Source organism: Malania oleifera, chromosome 1 (assembly GCF_029873635.1).
Source record: "Malania oleifera isolate guangnan ecotype guangnan chromosome 1, ASM2987363v1, whole genome shotgun sequence".
Taxonomy (NCBI): Eukaryota; Viridiplantae; Streptophyta; class Magnoliopsida; order Santalales; family Ximeniaceae; genus Malania; species Malania oleifera.
In genome coordinates, this window is record NC_080417.1 from 15,134,379 (window position 1) to 15,158,685 (window position 24,307).

General features: G+C 34.9%; 1 protein-coding gene across 8 annotated transcripts; it reads right to left on the reverse strand.

The window, feature by feature from the left end:
- Window positions 1–636: 636 nt before the first annotated feature.
- LOC131158348 (probable 2-oxoglutarate-dependent dioxygenase At3g50210) lies at window positions 637–17,266 on the reverse strand. 8 transcript variants are annotated; one of them, XM_058113153.1, is made up of 12 exons: window positions 17,057–17,266; window positions 16,548–16,663; window positions 6,521–6,639; window positions 6,337–6,400; window positions 4,359–4,426; window positions 3,536–3,594; window positions 3,277–3,442; window positions 3,134–3,153; window positions 3,008–3,054; window positions 1,225–1,305; window positions 1,044–1,133; window positions 637–962 (listed from the first exon to the last, which is right to left on the reverse strand). In XM_058113153.1, the coding sequence occupies exons 1-12, from the start codon at window positions 17,088–17,090 to the stop codon at window positions 831–833; spliced, it is 996 nt and encodes a 331-aa protein (XP_057969136.1). In that variant the 5' UTR covers window positions 17,091–17,266; the 3' UTR covers window positions 637–830. The 8 variants fall into 8 exon arrangements, 7 of the variants coding, with proteins under 7 accessions (XP_057969136.1, XP_057969186.1, XP_057969161.1 ...); XM_058113203.1 differs by having other exon boundaries at window positions 637–940; window positions 6,521–6,636; window positions 17,057–17,246; XM_058113178.1 differs by having other exon boundaries at window positions 637–959; window positions 6,521–6,636; window positions 17,057–17,246.
- Window positions 17,267–24,307: the final 7,041 nt, after the last annotated feature.

Consider the following 24,307-nt stretch of genomic DNA (forward strand, 5'->3'; position numbering starts at 1 on the left):
TACTATGTACACTACTGAAAAATATAGTCCATCAGCCTATCATCTTCTCTGGTTTACATAATGAACAGAGTAGAAATAGAATAAAATAAAAAGAATTTAAAATCAAGTGATAAATTCTATTTCTACATATCAAATGTATACTTCTGGTGGTGTTTTCTTGACGGATTGAAGTTTGCTTAAATTTATCTAGATTTGGACAAAACAAATATAAAATTGTAAAGAAATTTATATCATCCAAATAGACTCAAATTTAAAGTCCAAATTAAAACCATTGCCTTGCCTATATAATCGCCGACTCCTCGAAAAAAGGATGCAATCCTAATCAATTCATCTCCACCACGGAGACTGCCCTGGCCACCATCAGAAGCCAAAGGTGCATTCTCAACCTCCCCATATCCAGGCATCAGCCGGCTTAGGTCAGCTTGTCCTACAAAATTTTTTTAAAAGGGCGTGCCTAAAAATCAAATTCAAGAAATAATTGAATCCTAATAACCACTTAATTCCAGCATGAACTGTCTAGATTGTAGTGCCAAAGTTTTGATTGGACAATCACTGTTGACGTGGGTCCAAAAGGGGAGCAGCCCCCTTTATTATTTTAGGTTAGAAGGCCCCATTTGACAGCTCATAACAAATGTATTCTTCAAACTTGGCAATGGCAAGTGGTGAATTTTTATACAATCTAATGATTACAAAATTCGATACAAACACTTAAAAAAAACACTCTTATCGGCAATACAACTATCCAAAGTAAACACCTTCAATGGAGCTTGGGGTGATTCCAATGTTTATACAGCATAATATAAAGGTCAAATGGCACAAGTTTTCAGCTCCTACATCACGAAATTTGTTTGGACTTTGCTAACTAAATGCTCTCCGTAAACAGCTCTCTCAAATTTTGGAGTTCCACCAGTCCTCCGTATGCATGCATCAACAGGCTCTACTGCTGCATCAAAGTTTGGCTGCTAATGCAACACCACACCATAAAGGAGGACCCACTAAAGAAGAAAGGGAGAAGGAACAGGGAAAGATGGAGAGAGACTAACCTCGTAAAAGTAAGCTACAGAGGCCCGGTATTTTGGGGAGTTGTTGATAACTCGATGCAATGTTGATTCATATAACCCATTGGACCAAATCTGCAGTTCCTCCAAGTTTCAGGAGAAGGATCAACATGAAGTTCAAAGGAATAAGGGATACTGGATGCATTTGTGGTGCAACTTTATATACCTTTAGCATGTCACCAATGTTGCAGACAAATGTGCCAGGGATTGGAGCAGCCCATATCCACTCACCAGAGTGGTTTTTCACCTTCAAACAACTTAACAATAACAGAAGATACGAAAAAGCCTTAAAGAAACAAAATAAAGTATGAGAAAGGGAATGCTATATCTTCAAACAAATGCCTTCTGCATCCCATCATATCAACACCCAAACTTAGCTAATAATGTAGAAGTTTAGCCTTTGGCCTGCCAATTAGAAAAGCCACTAAGAACTGTAACCTCAATACAAGGTCTTAAATTTTGATTTCAACTAAAATTCTGAAGCCCTAAAAGAACAAAAATTTTGATTTCAATGTGAGATTTGAGATTCCTTCCTTGGGGGGGTGGGGTGGCGAGGATAACGATGGAAATTAGAAGTAAAGAATGGAATTCTTTTATGGAACTTTAGAAATGATTAATAGAGATAAAAATGTAAGTTTTAGGAGTAATACGTTATAAACTAAATACATTTGTGCTGTGTATGAGGTGCAATACTTGTAATATGATATGTGTGTCGAACATATTTGCAATATAATGTGTATTATATGTAATATATGCGTATAAAACATATCTAGTTAATATAAATGAAATTCATAAATCAATTAAATATTATTTACTATAAAAAATAAAAATCATTTAGACATGAATGGTTAAATAAAATGTTTTTTTAAGTTTAATTTTTCATATAATTTCGAAAGTCTTTACAATAATCTTTTGTTTCAATAAAATTTTAAAAAAAAACAAAAAGATAAATTAAGAGAGAAATTTCATTTTGTGCCTAAATCTCAAATTTGAATAAATCTCAAATTTGAATTCTAAGAAAATTTATTCAATAGTTAAAGTTCCAACAAGCTTTGTTAATATTTCGAGATTTTAACAAATTTTGGAAATTTGTTAAAATTACAATGGAAATTAAGTAAGATGACAATCGATTGCCATTTTGATTTCGAGGGTGATGGAAAGCAAAAATTTCATCATAAATTTTGATAGCTTCATAGAAATTTAAGACCATGCCTCAATATCAAATCAGAATTTATAATTATACAGAGTATTTCTAGCCTAGCTAGCCGTCGCTCACATTATTAGTCCACCAACTCTCAACACACAGCATCATCATCTTCCCAATAACATTTGCATGGAATTATATCATTTTACCATTATTCTTTATTTGCAATCTGGCCACACACAGGTATTTGGTTGCAGAAAATTCTCTCTTTTCTACGCAAGCATCGAGTAACAAACAGTACAACAGCCAGGTACTCTATCCTGGTGGTGTAGTGTTATTAACCGACTGCACTAGCTGAGCTAAGAACTCTTGTAGATGACATTAATTGCCTCCAAAAAAGAGAGCCATCTGCATCTCATTTCAGTACTTCAACCAATCATCAAAATGGTTCTATTATTTTTTGTTTTTTTATTACATTTTTGTTATATTTTCTACATGGCTTGGAAATTTAAGGGAAGTTGCAGTGGTGATCATATCCATACAAGAAGCAGCTAAAAAGGAGGCTAATGTTATGAATAACAAGAGCATAGATAATACAGTTGTTTTATGCCAACAACAAAAAGAAAAGAAAATATAAACAAATAGAGTATAAACATCTGTCAGGCCACTTAAATCAATTCAATCAACAGATTTTTAGTCTGAGATGCAAACAAACCTATCGGAATGGTATATTTTAAATGAAATTGAAAATGACCATCTTAAGCATCAGAATTTGAAGGACAAACATTGAAGTAATTAAGCATACCTGCAGTGCAGGCATATGATCATCCTGATTGACCAATGTCAACAGACCTGCCATTCAAGACAACTATGAATGATCAACTAACTAGATCATCAAGACCTTTCATCATCTATAAGCCAAAAAATTTACCATAGTCCGTGTGAGCCCCACTGGATTTGTTTTGCCACAATACATGGTCAAAAAAAATCAAAAGAATCAAAAAGAAAATTCCATGAGGCGCCAAGAAACATTAGAAAAAAGCAAGCATCAGTGATAGCATTATTGCATATTACCACCCAATGTCATTTTCGGTCTTGCATTGGTCATTTGCCTTGGATACACCCGGGTAACCAATTAGACGCATAACCCAAAATGGATCTCCAGCTATTTTGCTTTCAAATTCATCTGGTGGCCCACCCAATGCTAAAGCAATTCCCCGCATGATTTTTCTTGAAAGGTCTTACAGTATTTAATAATCAAAATGTTAAAAACAGAACATATGCCAAGACAAAGCAAACCAAGAGAATTGAAATCTCACTACAGAAAGCATGCCTGTGCAAAGGCTGATATAATCCTCCATCAGTGATTCAAAGTTTGAAGGATTAACTGGCCTGCACAAAAGTGAAAATGAAATAAATCACAATTCATTAATGTCCACAAAAAGCAGAGTAAATGGCAATTTTTTGACAATGTATCTAACATTAAGCTCCCACAAAGTATGTTTGAACTTTCAAATCAGCAACAAATGCCTCAAAATGTACATTTAGCAATGTAGTGCACAATAAAGAAGCCAGTTACCAGAGTCCAATTAAAGCTAAACCAGTGCCCAAAAATGTAAAATTTGCATTATATGTACAGAAAAGAAGCAAGTTCCCAGAGTCCAATGCAAGTTAGATGTGTAGGATTTCCACATGAACTTAAATGAGTAAGCAATTGCAGAAGAGAACAATAAAGATGAAAAATTGGAATCCATCCCCTGGAGTGGAGAATTGAAATCAAAATAACAAACCAAACCCCATCCCCACACCCCTTTTTCCAGGTCATGCAGTCGGCAGACAATTGTGTCTTAAGAAGCAAAGGTCCTCAGTTTTACTCAAAAAAGGCCCTGGTCCACAACTAGTTGGAATTTGTACAATGAAAATTTGAGTAGGCATTGGGTGTTCCATTTGGATCAATGATAAATCAATTCTACTCTATAAAGCTGAGCAGTCCTCTTGACTTGTAATCTAGACAATCACAGGACGAGGTATAGAGCATGTGCTAGCTCAACCAGAAAAGAAAGGGCACTTGCCCATATCTCCAATACAACACATTGTATTCGTTATTATTGTAAAATACAGACAGAAAACCCCTACTTACAAGAACTTAAACATACCATACGTTAGACCCTTCCATGGGTTCACCAAGATCTCCATACATCCCTGCTTTTATTTCTCTGTAGCACTATTACAAACAAGAGAAAAATAAAATAGTAAATAATAATAACCACAACTAGGATCACAACTCAACTCAAAGCACTAAGCTGATCCTCTTATCTGTACAGCAAGAAAGAAACATATCTCACAACTGAACATACAACTATGGATGGAAAAGTAACATATGAGACATGGAAGCAAATATAAGATGGACTCCAGTCCCACGTAGGTTTGTTTTGGCTTCCACTAACCACGAAAACCACAACTCCAGCGTATCAAATACATTCAATGCAAGTGGCTAATAATCATAATTCATAATAATTGCTTGGCACAACTTTTTAAGGGCATATATAATTGCAGGAGGCTGTGAGAAACTATTTGTAAAATAGATTCATGCTGCATCCAAAGATTTAGAACTCCAGTAGAAAATGTGATGTAGGATGGTTCTAAGTAGCCCTAGTCCTATGGTTGACCCTCTTTGTAGCGCACACACAATATCACAATATATGGGAAGAATTTAATCAACTAAGCATGAACATCATAAACATATTCTAATGATCACAAGTTGTTGAGATTTTGAAAACATATATAATTTAGTTAGAAACCCTTAGTTGATCATTTCATTCAAGTAGTCAAGTTCAGTTAAAAGATATTATATTAAAAGTCTTAGATCACAAGTCCAAGCATACAAATCAAATATCCCCTAAACACGGTACTAGCAAGCATGTTCTTGCTGAAAATCTAGGAAGATTCAAAGAGAATGAACAAGGTTTTTCAATCAAGTATTTGGGTAGAGTTTCAAGGCTTACAAGGTACCTTTAGGGGCTGTCCTAGATGGTCACAAACAAGGAATTGAAATGAGTTTACCAAAGATTCGAAATGACAAACACCAAGACACACAAGTACTCGATTCACACCACAAACAAGCTTGTTGATCCTTCGGAATCTTGAGACAATAACGAAGCTCGAGGAAGGTTGTGGCTGTGGGCAATGAAAGAAGAGTGGACGTTTAGTGTTGATGATGACGTTGATGTTGTCATGGTCTCTCACCACTCAATCTCCAGGGAGACGGAATGTAGTTTCACACTACTCACTTACAAGGAGGGGAACAAGACTAACAAGTCTAAGCGAAGGCTTCTTTTTAATTGATAATGCAATGATCTTTACAATACAAGTGAATGCATATTTATAGCCTTACATGAGCATGCACATGACTTGCACATGACTTCTTGAGAGATTTAAATAAAAAGTAAAATAAAGAAGGCAAGACACTTCGACTTGCAAGTTGTCATCCTCTTAACTTCCAAGAGTAGCTTCAATTGCTGCTACTAAGTCTTCAATTGTTGCAATTAAGTCTTCAATTGCATAAAATCTTTAATTGCTGCAACTAAAGTCTTCAATTGCATAAAGTCTGCAATTGCTACAACTAAATCTTCAGTTGCATAAAGACTGTAATTGCTGCTACTAAAGTCTTCAATTGCATAAACTCTGCAATTGCAGTAACTAAAGTTCACATCTAATGGTGGACTTCGGGTGGTCGTCCACGTGTCACAATATCTGTGAAAGATACTCAAGGTGCATGTTGATCCCCATCAAAATGTGATTCATTTCAAGAATTATTAACTGATTCACTGTTTCAGTTCAAAAAGTAGCAGAAGTTGCAAAACAGAACGTTATGTGCAAGCTACATGAACAAGTAGTGAATCTTCATTTCGAAGATAGTCGGGATTACATACAAATTATAAAACAGAATTCAAAACATTGTATATGAGACGAATATGAAGACTTCATGACAAAACTGTACAATATTCATCAGCTTGCAATGCAGTGATATATATTAACATCTTATTCCAGTTACAAAAATACCTATAACCTATCATTGATAAAGCAATTAACCGATTCAAAGAAAAAATAGCAAAGCAATTAAGAATGACTCACATCAATAGCTTCATGGATATCAGGTGTGCCTTTGGTTATATTTTCTCCAATTCTCTGATATCCCCTGCATTTTTCAAAAAGTGTGCTTGGATTTAAATTAAGTGCTGTGTATACTTGTTATAAATTGCAAATAGATGCCAATTTTCGTAGGTATGCAAGTGGCACATTATTCTAGGAGGTAAACCTGAATCCAGTTGCTGAAGACATCTTGATCTTGATTTTCTCTTCATAAGGACGATTAAAAAATTTGTGTGTTGCATTTCTAACCTCCGTGAGAAGGGAATCAGGAACACCATGGCCCTTCTGCCCATCAATCACAAAGCATTGTGAACAAATTATATAACAAGTCAAGATAAAAACAAAATATATATTTCTTTCAGAAACTGTGACGGCAATTCAATGATACCACTTGTGAAAATCAAAAGAGATCCACGTAAATCTTATTGCTATCACTATCTCCTAAAAGATGTCAATAAAACATAAAAACAATTTCATTTTAGAGATAGAGCATCATGGACTAAGAAATAGAAATCATGCAAAAGCACTTATGATCCACCTTCACTAAATTTAGGATGAAATTAATGTTACGCATTGTCTTTATTTCTTTCAATGGCAATTAGAAAGGACTGCATATTATTGGCCACTGTTGAATAATTGGGTAAAATGGAAGACGTCCCTTCAAAGATAGGCCTCTCCCTCTATTTATAAAATATGTCAAGTACAATACCAATGACCATAACACCCTTACTAACTCACGCTTACTAACATAAGCCTAACACACATACTAATAATGATAAATGATCCAATAATCATTAGCATTCCCCCTCAAGCAAGCTGCAGCATACATATCATACGCTCTCCTAACTTATTACAAATGAATTTCACACGAGCGCCCCCCCCCCCCCCAAGGCTTTAGTGAGTGAATCAATAAGCTGAAAATCAAACTTCACATGAATGGTTGTAATGAGCTTTGTACAAACTTCTTTCGAACAAAGTGGCAATCAACTTCGAAGAGTTTTGTCCACTCATGGAAGACCAAGTTGGAGGCAATATGAATAGCAACTTGATTATCACACATCAACTCCATAGGATAAGAATGCGGAAAAACCCAGTTTTCTTCCAACATGTTCTTCCACCAAACAAGTTCACATGTAGTGTGAGTCATAGCCCTATACTTTGACTCAGCACATGACCTAGCCACCACAATCTGCTTCTTACTTTTCTAAGAAACCAAATTACCATCAACAAAGATACAATACCCAGTTGTGGAACTTCACCGGAAGGCGACATAGCACAATTCGCATCTATATATCCCTAAATATGAGTGCGACCATGATCTTGATATAAGAGACATCTCCCTAGTGCACCTTTGAGGTATCTCAAAATGCAAATTTTTGTATCCCAATGAGTTGTTCTTGGAAAATCACAAAAATTGACTAACAACACTTGTTGCGAAAGATATATTTGGTTGAGTGATTGCAAGATATTTCAACTTTCCAACAAGTCCCCGGTACTGTCCTAGGTTAGGCAACAAATCATCCATATCTGACACTAACTTACTATTGGGATCAATGGGTTTATCAACAGGTTTGGATCCCAATAGTGAACAGCCTGGCCTCATCTAAAAGATCAAGAACAGACTTTCTGTGTGACAAGACCATTCTTGTATAAGATCTCAAAACTTCTAGACCCAAGAAGTACTTCAATGGTCCCAAATCCCCTGTTTAAAATTTAGTATGTAAAAGCTTTAGATCCTAGAGCCTCGATCATCATCTCCAATAGTCACAATATCATCCACATACACAATAAGAAAAATCTTGTCAGTTGGAGATGACAATAAAATACAAAGTGATCCACTACACGTCATTGGATTCCAAACTCAAGTACTACAACACTGAATCGACCAAATCATGCTCTCGAAGACTATTTTAAACCATATATGATTTCTTAAGCCAACACACTAAGCCTAACTCCCTCTGAGCAACAAACCCGGGTGGTTGCTTCATATAGACCTCCTCCTAAAGATCACCATGTAGGTAAGCATTCTTCACATCTAACTAATGTAGAGGCCAATGACAAGTAATGAATAAGAGGATGAACAAACGCACTAAAGAAAGTTTAGCGACTGGAGAGAATATGTCTAAATAATACAAACCATACACTTGAGTATATCCCTTAGCAAGAAGACGAACCTTCAATCAAGCCACGGAACCATCTGGACTGACCTTCACAGTATACACCCAACAACAACCAACCAAAAACTTATTAGGAGGTACAGGTACCAACTCCCAAGTATCACTATCCTATAACACATGCATCTCTTCAATCATTGCATTCCGCCACCCAAAATGGAACAAGACTTTAGAAATAGATTTTGGAAGAGCAATAGAAGACAAAGTACTAATAAAACAATAATATGAGGATGACAAGAAATCATAACAAAAAAAATTAGAGATTAAATGTTGAGTACAACTATGTTTACCTTTTCAAACAGCAATGGGCGGATCAACATCTAGGGAAATAGGATCATCTGACAAGAGAACTAGAGGCGTATACGTAGAATCTAGAGGAAGCTCTCCTCCCTTGAGTCTCGTGTATATACCTGCAAATGGGGATGATCCAAGCAACGAGAAAGACTCAAACTGGATAAAGATGTAGGAGGATTAGGCACAAATATTAAGTTGGAATCTGGAAGGCAAGGCAGAGGAAGGGATTCATTAAGGTCAAAAAAACTCAAGGAATCAAAGTAGTACAAAGTAGACTCAAAAAAGGTGATCAGTACAAACAAAAGACCGATGTAAAGTAGAGCTATAACATCGATATCCCTTTGAGAATACCCCAGAAAAATAAATTTTATGGCACAAGGAGCAACTTATCAATTCCGAGAGCTAATTGATGGACAAAAGACACACAACCGAATATACAAGGAGGACAAGAGAACAAAGGAGCCTTAGGTAAGAAAACTGAATATGGGAGTTTACCACCAAGGATAAAGGATGACATTTTATTAATGAGAGAACAAGTAGTGAGCATGACATCACTCCAAAAAACTTTGGGGACATTTATTTGGTACAATAGGGTACAAATGATTTCGACAATATGTCTATTTTTCTATTCTACAACTCCATTTTGTTGTTGAGTGTCAGCACGAGATAAATGATGGACCATACCATAATTAGTCATATAGGTATTGAATTGGGTATTGAAGTACTCCTTAGCATTATCACTATGAACCATGCATCTTGATTGGCATATCAAACTGAGTCTTTATTTGAGTACATAAGGAATAAAAGATATTAAACAACTCTGAATGATCTTTCATTAAATATAACCAAGTCATCTTGGAGAAGTCATCAACAAATGCAACAAAGTATCGAAACCCCAATTCGACACGACACGACTAGGACCCCAAACATCATAATGGACAAGCATGAAAGGACTATCTGCCCGTTTTGACCTCAGAAACAAAGGGAACACAATGATGTTTCCCCAACTAACAAGACTCACACTCAAGACTAGACACAAAACTCGAGATAGGAATTAGTTGTTTCAATTTGTCCAAGGGTAGATGACCAAGGTGACAATGGAGAAGAGAGCGACTCAAAGTGGTAAAGTCTCCAAGCCTCACGTCTTATGCCAATTGTCTTCCTCGTCTTGAGATCTTGAATAACCACAGATTCAGGAAAGAAGGTTACAAAACAATTTAGTGCCTTTGTAAACTTACTAACTGACATGAGATTGAAAGGGGACTTAGAAATGTACAAAACAGAGGAAAGAAAGATGGAGGGAGTAGGATTTACTGTTCCTATCCCCTTAACCGTAGTTGTGGACCCATCAGCAAAGGTAACTTAAGGTAGATTTTTAGGATACTGGAGGGCAGAAAAGAAGTTTATTACACCAATAGAGTCGATAATCTAAGGATTAGCGGGAGAGATACTAGATGACATACAAACTACAGAATTACCCTTCAGAGCAAAAGATGCAATGTGATGAGATGCTTGATATTGTAGGAACCTTGAATACTCTTGCTCCAAGACAATTATTGTACATTGTTCACTTGACAAGTTCTTGACGAGGGAAACACACTCTTTGGATTTGAGGACGCCATCCCGACACACACAACCTAAATACAGCAGAAAATCAATAATATACATTATACAGGGAACAAAATGCTCTTGGAATACAAAAACAACTAGAAGCAAACTTTCGAACCAACTTGAACAACCACAAACAAGTCAACCACTGATTCAACCACAAAACAAGCCACCACCAATCAAAACAATGACAAGCGAACTTCCGGGCCAACCGGTACAACCACAAACAAGTCCACACTGATTCGGTCACAAAGAAGACACTAACAACCGGGCATAGCACTACCATAGCCATAAAAAGTAGCCTACACACACTGCCACTGCCACAAGGCAGCAACCAATCACTTTAATAATACTGAAGAACAACTAAAGAATTGCCGCAAGCGAAGTGGTCAAAAAAGGTTGAATCTTTGAACAAAAAACATGACCAACAACTTGATACCACGGTCTATGAAGGAAATCAAACCGTTCTCCATAGGCGTGTGGAGTCAGAGATGTCGGATTCCGGCTGGAGCCTAGAGCTCTCCCTGGCTATGAAATTTCACATGTCAACAGATCAGCTAGTTCTGTGTGCATCTAGGTGGTTATTTTTGCAAAATATGAAGGATTTATTTGAGTTTCTGAAAGGGCAGCAGCATCAAGGATTTTCCGGCAACTAGAGTGTTTTCCAACAGCTCCTGGACTTTGCTTCTAGTCTTTGGTGGTGTGAATAGTCCCTCTACAGCCACAAGTTTGCGGTTTAGGGTTTCTTTTAGGGTTGGTTTTGGTTTGAGGTTTAGGGTTTGGGGTTGGTATGCACTTAAGGTTTAAGTTAAATCTTGCTCTAATACCATGTTGAATACCACGTTGAATAATTGGGTAAAATGGAAGACCTCCCCTCAATGGTAGATCTCTGACTCTATTTATGACATATGTCAAGTACAATGCCAATGACCATAATATCCTTACTAACTCACACTTACTAACATAACTCTTAACACACATACTAATAATGATAAACGACTCAATAACTATTAACAGCCACCAGCATCACAGGAAAGTTTTAAAACTTATTGTAGATCCTTTCAAGTCTAATACTGTGTTAACATGTAAACAACCAATCTTATCAATAATAATAATAATAATAATAATAACTTAATAATACTAATAATTAGAATAATAATAATAATAATGCATGAATGAATGAATGAACAACCAGAGTTTTACAAATAAATAAATATGCTCTTGATAAGGCACCAATCCTGCATACATGATTGCTGCAGATACTTGCAAGCATCTCATTTTACTTCAACATTATACCATCATACAAATTGATGCAGTGTAATTTAAGTTTGAAAGCTAAAATTCAAAACTTATTTGAGAAGCCTCCATAAGTCGTTGCATAGTGCCTTTAAAGAAAGAAAGAATTATGCTTTTGACTCTAGTAGATTGCATTGGACTTCCCAGGGTCCTATTAAGTGCTGGAATATATAAGTCAAGACTACAAAAACAGTCCTTTCCTAGGAAAGTAAAACCCATTTATACTATTATTAATGTTGGATGCCTAGGAAACAAGTCTCAACAATAATTGTAAGTTATTCAGGTCTACAAAAGGCAGTCTCATATAGCTTTTGTTGTATTTTGAATGATTTGTCTCTTGTTGCTAATGCAATGACAAGGTTGAGCATAGACCCACTTTATTCATCTTTTTATCTACTTTTGCTGTTACTCCTAATTGTTATATTTCTCTTTTTATCTCTCTTTTTGACGCAGGGGCAGCATCAAGGATCTGCAGCCATGGGAGAGAGAAGAAGAAATTGAAGAGAGGAAGGAAGGAGAAGAGAGAAGAGAGGAGAGAGGAGATACAAAGGGGAAAGAGACTCACATTCAATTCCAATTCAAATTCAAGAACAATTGTTTACAACATGGCTTTCACACACTATTTATAAGAAAGCCTCCTCACATTACACGTATACCCCTAAAACAACATGAATTACAAACAAACCATACCTTACACAAATATTACAAACAACCCCCAAAAATATACATAATCCTATACTAAATAATACTAAACACATAATAAACTACTAACTAAATCCTCGATCCAATTATACTTAAGTATTCTCCAACAAGGATCTTCCCAAAACCTTGCTTCCTGTCCTACATCAACTCTCCCCAGTTAGAAAAAATTCGGCCTCAAATTTTGAAACAATGGAGGATCAAAAGCAAGAGGCGTACTTGGACTCTTTGAAAGCCAGCACTTGTGTGATGCAAGAAACCACGTTCCATTGACAGCACCATAAACCTGAATTGAGAATTGGCATCAATGAACTCATTAAGGATGACAAATTCTACAATAGGAATGTTTAAAAGACTTTGGATGTCTTCAAACACATTCATTGCCTTGCTTGTAGTGCCTTCAAGTTCAATAACTTTGGCATGATCAATAATCTTGGATTCTTTGTTCTGGTTGGTTGGTAGAGCAAGCTTCAAAATGATTTTCTTTCCATTATAGTGGAAAACATATGTGTTCTCATGTCCTTGAGTCACACCCAAATCATCCAACCAAGAACCAAGGAGTACATGGCCAATCCTCATAGGTATGATATCACACCAAACACTATCCAAGTAAGCACCCATTTGGATAGGAACCAAACATCTTTCACAAACATATAAGGTAGTGTTATCAATCCAAGATATGTCATAAGGGTTTGGATGGGGTTCCAAATGAAGTTGCATATGAATGACTTTGTTTCTAGAAATCACATTCATAGGACATCTTCCATCAAAAATGAATTTGCACGCATTTTCCCCAAATTTAAGAAATATGTGGAATGAATTAATATTATGTCCAGAGCATGACAAAAGCCCTTCATTTTTCAGGTAAGCTATCACCCTATTGCTGGATTTATTCACATATACTGCAACTATATATCACCAAAAGCCTCAACACAAATTTTTACCCGCAAGCCTTGCTCCCAATTTTTCAAAATTATCTTCAGTGTACCTTTGATATTGATTGTCATGCTAAAATAAAACAAATTCACCAAAGAAAATCACAAACACAGCGATGCAAACTGATTTGTTATTGCTACAGTGACAAATCCATGCTCAAAAGTGCCAATGGTACACAAATTCTTCAATTTACAGCATTTCATGTCAAACTATTGTGCTTGCTTTCAATATATTTTGTCTGCAATTAAAATGTCATGCTGCAATTCAAAATATTATGCAGAAAACCCAAAATATCGTGGTTGGGACAATTTCTCGCAAAACAGGAAATTGAAGAAGACACTAGGAGACTTCCTCATGCCTGTCGCCAGTGCATGGCGCACGTGAGTCGCCAGCGGTGAGATCCCAGCAATGAAAAGACAAGAGACTATAGACAGGGTGGGGAGCACAATGGTGGTGGTGGTTTGATAATAAAAACACAGGAAACTAGGGATTCTTGAAGGCCAACAGCTGGGGTATGTTTTGCTGGCACGTGGGGCCAAACGACTGGTCGGTTGGTGATGCAATTTTGAGGGGAAGGGTTTCGGAGGTTTCTGTACGATGAAATGGATGGTGTTGCAGGATGATCGCTGGAAAGCGGTGTTTGGAGAATTGGAGACATGACTGAATTTTTGAAATTGCTCAAAACTGCATTTTGGTAGGTTTTTTTTTTTTTTTTTACTACTGATTTCAGAACAGGGACAAGAGATGAGAGACTAACAGAGAGGGAGAGTGATTAATGGAGAGAATGAAAGATGAAAGAATTATGAGAATTTCAAATTTTCAGAATGCAGTTTGTCAGAGAGAGGAGAAGACAAGAAGAAGACGAAAGAATAAGGGAGAAGGAAAGAGAGGACAATAAAACTGCTACAGGCAGAGCAGTGGGTAAAAAGACAGCAGAAAATAGAGGGAAGGGGCTGCTGGACAGCAGAGAGAACAGAAAAAGAGAAGGAATGGAGAAGGCAGAACAGAGATGGAGGAAGAACAGAATAAGAATGAAGAAGGTAGGAGGAGGAGGAAGAAGAAAGGAGATGAAGAGTGAAATGGGGGGCTGAAATGGAAGAGAAGAGATCGATATTGGGCTCTGATACCAAATGATGCAGGGGCAGCATCAAGAATCCGCAGCCATGGGAAAGATGAGAAAAATTGAAGAGAGGAAGGGATGGGAAGAGAGGAGATACAACGGGGAAAACTCACATTCAAGTCCAATTCAAATTCAACAATAACTGTCTACAACAAGACTTCCACACACTTTATAAGAAAGCCTATTCACATGAAATTACACATACCCCTACAACAACATGAATTACAAATAAACCCCTACATTACACAAATATTACAAACAACCCCCCCAATACACATAATCCTACACTAATTAATACTAAACACATAATAAACTACTAACTAAACCCAAATCCTCAATCAAATTCTTTTTTAAGTATTCTCCAGCAAGGATCTTCCCAAGGCCTTGCTCCTTGTCGTACATCACTTTCCCTCTGCATCATTTGGTATTTCTTGCACAACAGTTTTGCCACTACTTCCTTTTACTCTCTTCCATAGTTAGGAGGTAGGGAATGGCATGGCAATCAAATGATGGATGGAGCAAAAGATGAAAGCAATGATAAATCTTGGGCACTTCAAAGACAAGTTAAGCAACTTAACATGCATCTAGAACAACAAGCTCCTAATGAGCACTTTTCAGTTCATTGGAATTCTATTGATAACTTCAATTATGAGGAAATTCAAAGTCTCCTTCAATTTGAAAAATGAAGTTAAGGTCCCTATAGTTAATTGGGAGAATCCACAACCAATCTATGATGAGTAGGGTCATATAAAAGAAGGTTTCAATACTTATCCATTACATTACCTATGTCTCAGGAATGGTGGTGATGAGTGTCAAATGATTGAAGCCATGGATTACTGGATTTTTATGGTGGCATAATTATAATGAATGTTCCACTTTATTGGGAAAAATTGCAACGCATCGCAAGCATGAGAATTATGATTTCACCAATGCTGAATGGCATCATTCGATTTTAGTTAGCCATAAATCTTGATTTTAATTCCTTATATCGAAGCTCATAACACTTCATGTTTACAAGCAAGCACAAAATTTTTTTTTTTCTTGTAGCAACATACTAAAGGTCAATCTGATTTAGGAAGCTTTATGGAACATCATTCTCAAAAAATAGAGTAAAAAAAATTGACTAAGGAATATGAGCAAAGTACGAATGAGTTGATATATTTTTATTATCCTTAGATTCTTAAACACGGTGGAATAAAAGACATGTACAAATACATTCGGCAAGATTCATTATGAGTGCACCAAGGTTGATGTCTAGTTCTAGTCTTCAGTTTAAATGCCAAGGGAAAAGAGGATGACAATGATAGAGCGGTCATCCGCGAGATCAAGGCAAGAATGTTTTGAACTCAAGGGCAAGTTTATTCTCACATAATGTAGTGTACAAGGGGTAAATTAAAATAAGAAGGCTAAAATCCAAAAGACTTAGTTGAGAAGCCTACTAAAGTAATTAGGTAGTTATTTTCAAGCAAGAAATGTTTGTGCTTTTCAACTGTGATGGACTAAGGTCTTGTTATGTGTCAGAATACACAAGTCCAGTCCAAAAAGTAGTTAGTCTTTCCAGGAAAATAAAAACACGCTCATGCCATTATGTTGGTCCACGGAAAATGAGTTTCCACACTAGTAAGCAAGTACTTAGGTGTACAAAAGAGAGTCATGACTCATATGTAATGAGAAGTATTGTAGTATTTTGAATAGTCTCTTACTGCTCATGCAACCACAGAATTAACCTTAACCCCTCTTACTTTTGCTCCTAATTTTTATAATTCTCAGTCTGCCTCTTATTCTCTCATCAAAATAAGAATGCAGTGAGACGAAATCCATGGATAAAATTTTCAGACCAAAGAATGGGTCTAAGAATTATTGCAGGAATTATGCAACTTCACATGGATTGATTTCTATGAGTTAGATATATTAACTCATAACTGCCCTACAAACAAATTTAAACCCGAAATAGCAGCATACAAGTTACAACAAAGGAGGGTAATCTGCATTGTGTCAGTTCCGGTGTGGGATTCTAATGCGAGAGGAACGGATGGAAGAATTACAATACAAGCATAGGGAAGTACCGCATAGAAGAACCCCGCCTCTCTACAAGCTTGATCCAATTGTCTTACAACTTCAGACACACCTGGATCTTCAGCCATTTTAGGATCATCACACTTGGTCAAAAGAGGGCCAACATCTGAATCATTTTAGAGGAAATAAAAGAAATTAGAAAATTCACCGAGAACTTTGCATCGTTAGAGAACTCCAGAGACACGAAACATCTGTGGTCGTTTAGATAGCGAAATGCATACACCAACCAACAGAGCTTTATCCCGAAATTTTCAAAATTATTGGTTCAAGGAAAAAATAACTAAAACAAATATAAAAAAGAAGAAACAAATATAAAAGAAGAAGAAGAAGATAGAAACGTGAAATCAAACAATCGGAGGAGCTGAACTTAATAAAATGAAAGGTGACTCGACAAAAAAACAGAAAACAGACGACGCATCAGCAGAATCATCTCCATATCTAGGAGAAGAAGGTAGACTCTGGTGCGCACGGGTTTGAAGAAGAGGAGAATAATATTTACCGATTATTGGGATGGATTGGAAGTCGGTCGCCATGATTCTGCTTCTTCACCTTCAACGAAACTCAGGATTCTTATTGATGCACAAAAATAAAAAGACAAATTTATTATTATTATTATTATTATTATTATTATTATTATTATTATCTCTTTATCTTTAAATTAGAAACAAAACATAAAATTATCATTCGATACACCAAAAAAGCTAAACGTGAAGTTCGCTAATATTTTTTAGAGTATAAATAATAATGCTGTTTAATTTAAATTAGTTTTATATCTATTTTTTAAATGGTAAAAATTGATATGTTTTATAGTATTCTTGAACAAAATTTAAAGGGCAACACTTAAATAGCATTCAAAAGATAAGTAATACATATTCTAATTTAATGTTTAGGAATATAAATTTTAAAGTATTAAATTTAAATATGTGTAAATTTATATAAAATGTAACAGAAACTTATGTTGTCTTTTATTTAAATTCATACAAATTCAAATCGAATGTTCATAATTTTATGTTCTCAAACACGAGATTGGTATAGAGAGTAAACACACTTATACCCCATAAATTATACGATTTATATTGCATTTGTCTCTTAAAATTTTAAAAGCGACGCTTACATATTAAATTATATTAATGATTGTAAAAGCCCCTTATCATTGAGAAAAAATAGTTAAATTTAATAGATTATTATACGGCCCATTTGGAATTTTGAAAATATTGAGAAAAGGAAATGAAAATAAGAAGGATTTTACTTTTTCATGATTCGTTATTAAGAAAAGAGAAAAAGAAAATAAAAATATATGTATACACCAAATCAATAAATAAAATTTTAATTTTACACATTCTTAACATTTGGTTTTTCTTAATTTTTAATGATATTAGAACAATTTTTTTTATTTTAAACTGTATTTGGTATAGAGAAAAAATATAGTAAAAAATAAAATTTATTTTTATTTTCTTTCTTTTTCTTTTTCCTAACAAAATTTTTAATCCAAACTTACCAATAATCTACATGGTACGTGAGTGATTTATATTTTTTAGACAAATTATCCTTATAACCTTAAAAAATATTATCACCAATAAAACATGTCATCATAACATGGAATTAGCTACATTTAAAAAAAAATAAACCACCAAATTATATATTGCTAATAGTATTGATAATTAATATTAACCCTTTAAATCATATTATAACTATTAGCTACACAGACACATCATGATGTGTCCCGTTTATAACATGTGCAATAGTATTGAGAAAATTAAATAAGATGTTCAAGAACTATGCAACAAGTACTCTAATTTTTTCATCAATCAATGCTAAAAAATCTTAAAAATACTTAGGTAATTTATGTTCGTTAAGCATAGTTCTGGTCATTTCTTGTATAGACTTATTCTTCCTTTTAACTACACCATTCTGTTGTGGTGTTCTAGGGCCCGAAAAATTATGAATTATTCCTAATGAATTGCAATAGTCTTCCATGCCTTGATTTTTAAATTCTCTACCCCTATCACTTCGAATTTTGGTAATAGTATATCCCTTTTTATTTTGGATTTTCTTGCATAGGTTTATGAATTGTTCACATGCTTCATCTTTGTGACTTAAGAATAATACCCATGTATATCTTGAATAATCATCAACTATTACGAATGCATATGATTTTCCTCCTGAACTCTGAATTGGGTTTGGACCAAATAAATCTAAGTGAAGCATTTCAAGTGGCCTAGTAGTGGAGATTTCTTTCTTCTTCTTGAAGCTTGTTCTTGCTTGTTTTCCTAGTTGAAAAGCCTCACAAATTTTATCTTTGACGAATTTTGTCTTAGGCAATCCATTAACTAAGTCTCCCTTAACTAGTTTAGATATTAAGTCCGTGTTTGCGTGTCCTAGTCTCCTATGCCAAATCCAACTTATTTCATTTATAGCAGAGAAGCATGTCACACTTTGTGATGTTAAGTTATCAAAGTTGGTGGTATAAACGTTATCATGACGCTTAACAGTGAACAATGTCTTATTATCAGGTTTGTGTTCTACTATGCATTTGTCATGTTCAAAAGACACTTTGTAACCTTTATCACACAGTAGGCTTATACTCAATAAGTTGTGCTTTAAACCGTCAACCAGTAAAACATCATCAATAATTAATGACGAATCATTACCAACTTTACCTACACATGTGATCATTCCCTTAGCATTATCTCCAAAAGTGACAAATCCTTCATTCTTGGGTGTGATGGATGTGAACTTCGCTTTATCACCGGTCATGTGACGTGAGCATCCACTATCCATATACCATCTGTCTTTTGAGGATGATGATCTTAAGCATATCTAAAAGACACAATCAGACAACTAGCTTTGGTACCTAGATTTTCTTGGGTCCAGGGGGGTTAGTGCTAGATTCTCCTTTTACCTTCCACACTTTCTTAATTTTAACATCTTTATTTTTGAAAGGACAATCAAATTTTATGTGACCCAACCTTTTACATTTAAAACATGTAATATGTCTATGGTAATCCTTAGTTGGAACATATGATTTTAACTCTCTTACAAAATATCTCATGTGAAGATGTCTTTGTTTTGGATTTTCTTTCCCATTAAAACCAAGTCCTTCCTTTTTTAGAGAATTTCTTTGAGCTCCTAGGAGTTTTTCAAAATTCTTTTGTCCTTCAATAAATTTACAAATGATTTCAGATTTATCTTTCAAATCCTTTTTTAACTCCTCAATTTTCAATTCTTTGTCTTTCATAAGAGATGCATAAGATTCATTTTGACGTTCAACTAAACTTGAAAGTTCTTTAACATTACTTTTCAAATCAGAAATTTTCTTTGTTTTCTTCTCAAGCATTTTAATCGAGTACAAGTATTCTTGTTTCAGTTCATCATATGAAATCATGTCATTTTCATTTTCAGAATCACTAGAATAATAAGAAGATGATGAAAATGATGAGTGTACCTCAAGGTCATCATGTGCCATTAGACACAGATTGGCAATCTCATCGTCGCTGGATTCAGATTCTGAACAACTAATGTTATGTGTATCCCAACCGACTTTTAGCGCCTTCTTCTTTTTCTTGGAGGCTTCCACTAGTTTGGGACACTCGGGCTTGATGTGTCCAACCTCTCGGCAGTTGTAGCATGTTGGAGGATCTTCTTTCTTTTTCTTCATGCTTGACTCTCCTCTTTCTAATTTTGAGTTCTGAAATTTTCTGTTGAACTTCTTATTCTTTTTTAAGAACTTCCCTAACTTCTTTGTTGGCAAGGTCATGTCGTCATCTGATTCTAAGTCACTTCCCTCACTGGAGCTGTGAGATGTTGCCTTAAGCACTGTGGCTTTCTTTGCCTTATTTTGTTCACTTTTTCTCTCATTTATAGCAAGCTCATAAGTGATGAGCGATCCAATGAGTTCATCCACCGACATCTTCTTAAAATTTCTCCCTTCTCGTATTGTCATAGCTTTCGCTTCTCACACTGGAGGTAATCCCCTGAGCTGATCAACTCATAGATTGAACAAATTCATTAGCAGTCATCTTAAATGCTTCATATTCACTTGTGAGTATGCCTATCCTACTATCTTTTACTTCCTTAGTGCCTTCATATGTAACTTCTAATTTTTCCCAAATTTCTTTAGCCGAGTTACATGTCATTACCCTATTAAATTCATCATTTACATCTAATGCACAAAAAAGTAAGTTCATTGCAGTAGCATTTATGTGCACCGATTTCCAGTCTTTCTCTATATACTCATCTTCCATTTTAGGTACATTAATCTTATCAACTACTTTCATGGGAACATGATTACCCTTTGTCACTATTTTCCATACCTTCCAATCTACGTTTAACAGGTATATGTTCATCCTATGTTTCCAATAGGTGTAATTTACACCACAGAAAATTGATGGTCTGGTGGATGAGTGTCCCTCACTGAAGGGAGTTACACCGATATGTGCTATGTGATTTTTTACAAATAAACAATTAAGTCTATGTAAACCCTCTCTGATACCAAATGTTGGTTTAGGTGTAATCCCAAGAGGGGGATGAATTGGGTATTTTAAAAATTCTTTGAAACTTATTCCCATTTAGTCCCTATGTCTAAATGTAACCAATTACTTATCCAGTTCATGTGAGATTATTCAACAAACATGCATGCAAGCTGGATATTGAAATGCAATGCAAAAAATAAAGAGATAAGGGAAAAGAGAATACAAACGCAATTTTTACCAGATTCAGCCAACCCGGCCTACGTCCTCGCCTTGAGCAATCCATTCAAGGATTCCACTATAATCCCTACTCCTTAAATTGGGACGGAGCTTCACTTACAATCCGCTGCTTACAAGAGGTACAGCTTCCTCCTATTCCGTTGCTTACAAGAGATACAACTCTCTCCTCACACTCGGTTCACAACCCGAACCGTGAATATAATGAAATCTGTAAAACACTCAAAGTTGCTTCCAACAAAGCTAGTGAGTACAATTCAAATTCCTAATACATTAACATATGATGAAACTTGAAGCTCTGAATGTATGAAATGATACAATCGTTTATGAATGAATATGTTTTAATATGCAAATTCTATTTTTACCAAAACTCCCAAGTAATGATATATTTAAATGCTTTGGAGAATATTAGGGTTCTAGTTCACTATGCGAAAATGCACAAATATATCTTATGTGAACTTATTCAAAAACTTTGTCTTGATTATTAGATCAATCAAAATCAACAACTTTCTTTCAAATATTCAATCACACAATGATCTTTGTAATATGTAAATATATATATATATATATATATATATATATATATATATATATATATACACGATATATATTCCAAAGATCAAACACCAATGTAATATCTTTTAGAAAAATATCCTTCAATAATATATCGTTATGAACTCTATGGATATTCAAACAAATAGTCTTATAATATTAAAACTATCAAGTCTTTGAATGAAAACTCACTTGACTCAAGAATATTTAATCAATGACAAAATCGTTTCTCAAGTGACAATCTTATCAAAATGATCTTATATATGCAAACTCAAGATCAACCTCTTAATCACAAATTCAAAAATTAATTTTGCAAATAAAAAACTCTTTGAAAAAAAATATATATCAATCAGCAAATCAGTATAGATAAAGAACTCTAATGAAAATAAATATTAATGCACAGATTGATTTACTAAACTCAATACCAAACAGAGTGCACAATGATTGCTAGATTGTCTTTTGTAAATTGAGGTAGTCTCAGCTCAGATTCGATGTAAGAACTTTAAAATCTCAATCTAAAGTTTCAGTAGTATGTTCTAGTTGAGCTAAACATGCAATCTCCTCAAGCGAATGCCAAAGGTTTGTTCTTGTGTATTCTCGTTGATCTCACCTTTTGCACTAGGGTTTAGATGATGTATATATAGGTGCTTTACCTTTAGAATCAATCTTAACCATTGAATTAAAAAATATGTCGCGAGTTCTCTTGATAAAAATTATTTTTTTATGTTTTCCCGCAAGTTCATATGACTGAGGTCAAGGGCCCAGACGACTGAAGTTCTTTTAAGTTTCGAAAAAATAATCTGGACACAGGGTCAGATAACTAGGGTTGGGGTTCAGACGACTGAAGTGTCGAGTTCAGACGACTGAAGTGTGAGTTCAGTCTTCTGAGGTGCTTTTGCCAAATTTTGAGTTTCACCAGAAATTCTTCAAATGACTGAACTTAATCTTCGGTCTTCTGAAGAAATTCTTCAGACGACTGAGGTTAACTTCGGTCTTCTGAAGTTCCCAATTCCTAGATTTTTTCTTTTAGTTTGAAAAATCTGTTTTGTTTTCTTTCTTGAGTCTTTTATAAAAATATTTTCTGGGGTTTTTACAATATTTCTAAGTCCATGAATGTCCCCTAATGTTGTTCATGAAATGCATGAGTCCTAAGATCATTTTAGTTCATGATTTGAGCCTCAAATTAAATCATATGAAAATGTAAATACATGAGTTCTAAGTACCCATTCTCATGATGTTCTTGAACTTGTCACTTGTATCTTCATTCTTGTACTCTTTGAGTTCCATGGATCTTACCAAGATATGTATGTTTTGTTCTTTATGGCCTCCATGACTTGTTATCCTTCTGTGCATGCTAAATATAGTTCATGTTCACAATCTCAATGCACAGATCAAATACCAAGTGATTTGTCATTATCAAAACCGGATTGGACTCATAAAGTCAACAATATGTAAATATTGACTTTCGCTATTAAGAGTGTTTATAAATGATAAACTTAAAACCTGGTACCCCACTTCGGGTCAGGTCTTATTGATATGATGTTAGAGGTTGTAACATGGCAGATGATTGATTATTTATTAATTATTGTTTAAAAAAATGGTAGAAAAATCGGGGCGTCACACCTTCACCTTACCTTGCTGCACTAACGATTTCTTAAACCTTCTCTGCCATAATCCGAAGTTTTTTGTTCCATCAAACTTAACAATATCGAACTTTGCAGAAGAAATTCCAAAAGCCATTGTAGCCAATTGCTTTGATACCAATTTGTTGTGCAAATTAATACGCAACAAAAACAAATGATTTTACAATATAGCAATCAACAATGAAATATTTAGAAAAACACAATCACGCAGATTATATGAAAGAAATAAAAATAATGACACGAAGAATTACGTGGTTCAGCAATGCCTACATCCACGAGAGCAAAACGACGATGATTTTTAATTATCCTCTATCCAAAGACATAAAGTTACATCATACAACATGTATATATAACCCTCTCAGAGGTTTTCCTCCTGAAACCCAACCTATACAACTTCCCAATTCAAAATTTGAAAACTAGCATTGAGTAACCGAGCAAAAATGTCGCTGGTTTCAATCATACCATCGACAGTTTAAGCCAAGATAAACAGTCAATGTAACAAGACAAAAATAGTCGATTGTTTCTTCTGCACCTGGCAAAACTATCAACGATTTGATCCTACAAACCAGCATTCTTATTTTCTACCATGTTCTCTCTTTGTACATACATTTCACTTAAAATATGAGCCACATATTACAACATATTCTATTATTGACGATTTTATATCTGTCACTAAAGGTCCACTATTAGTAACAATTTTTGTTTGTCACTAAAAGCCCACCATCATTACTTTTAACAAAGTTAAGTTTGTCACTAAAAATTATTTGTAACAGTTTTGAATTATTAATGACAATTTGTGTGGGTCACTAACACTATATTTTTTGTAGTGAACATAATTAATAAAAATAT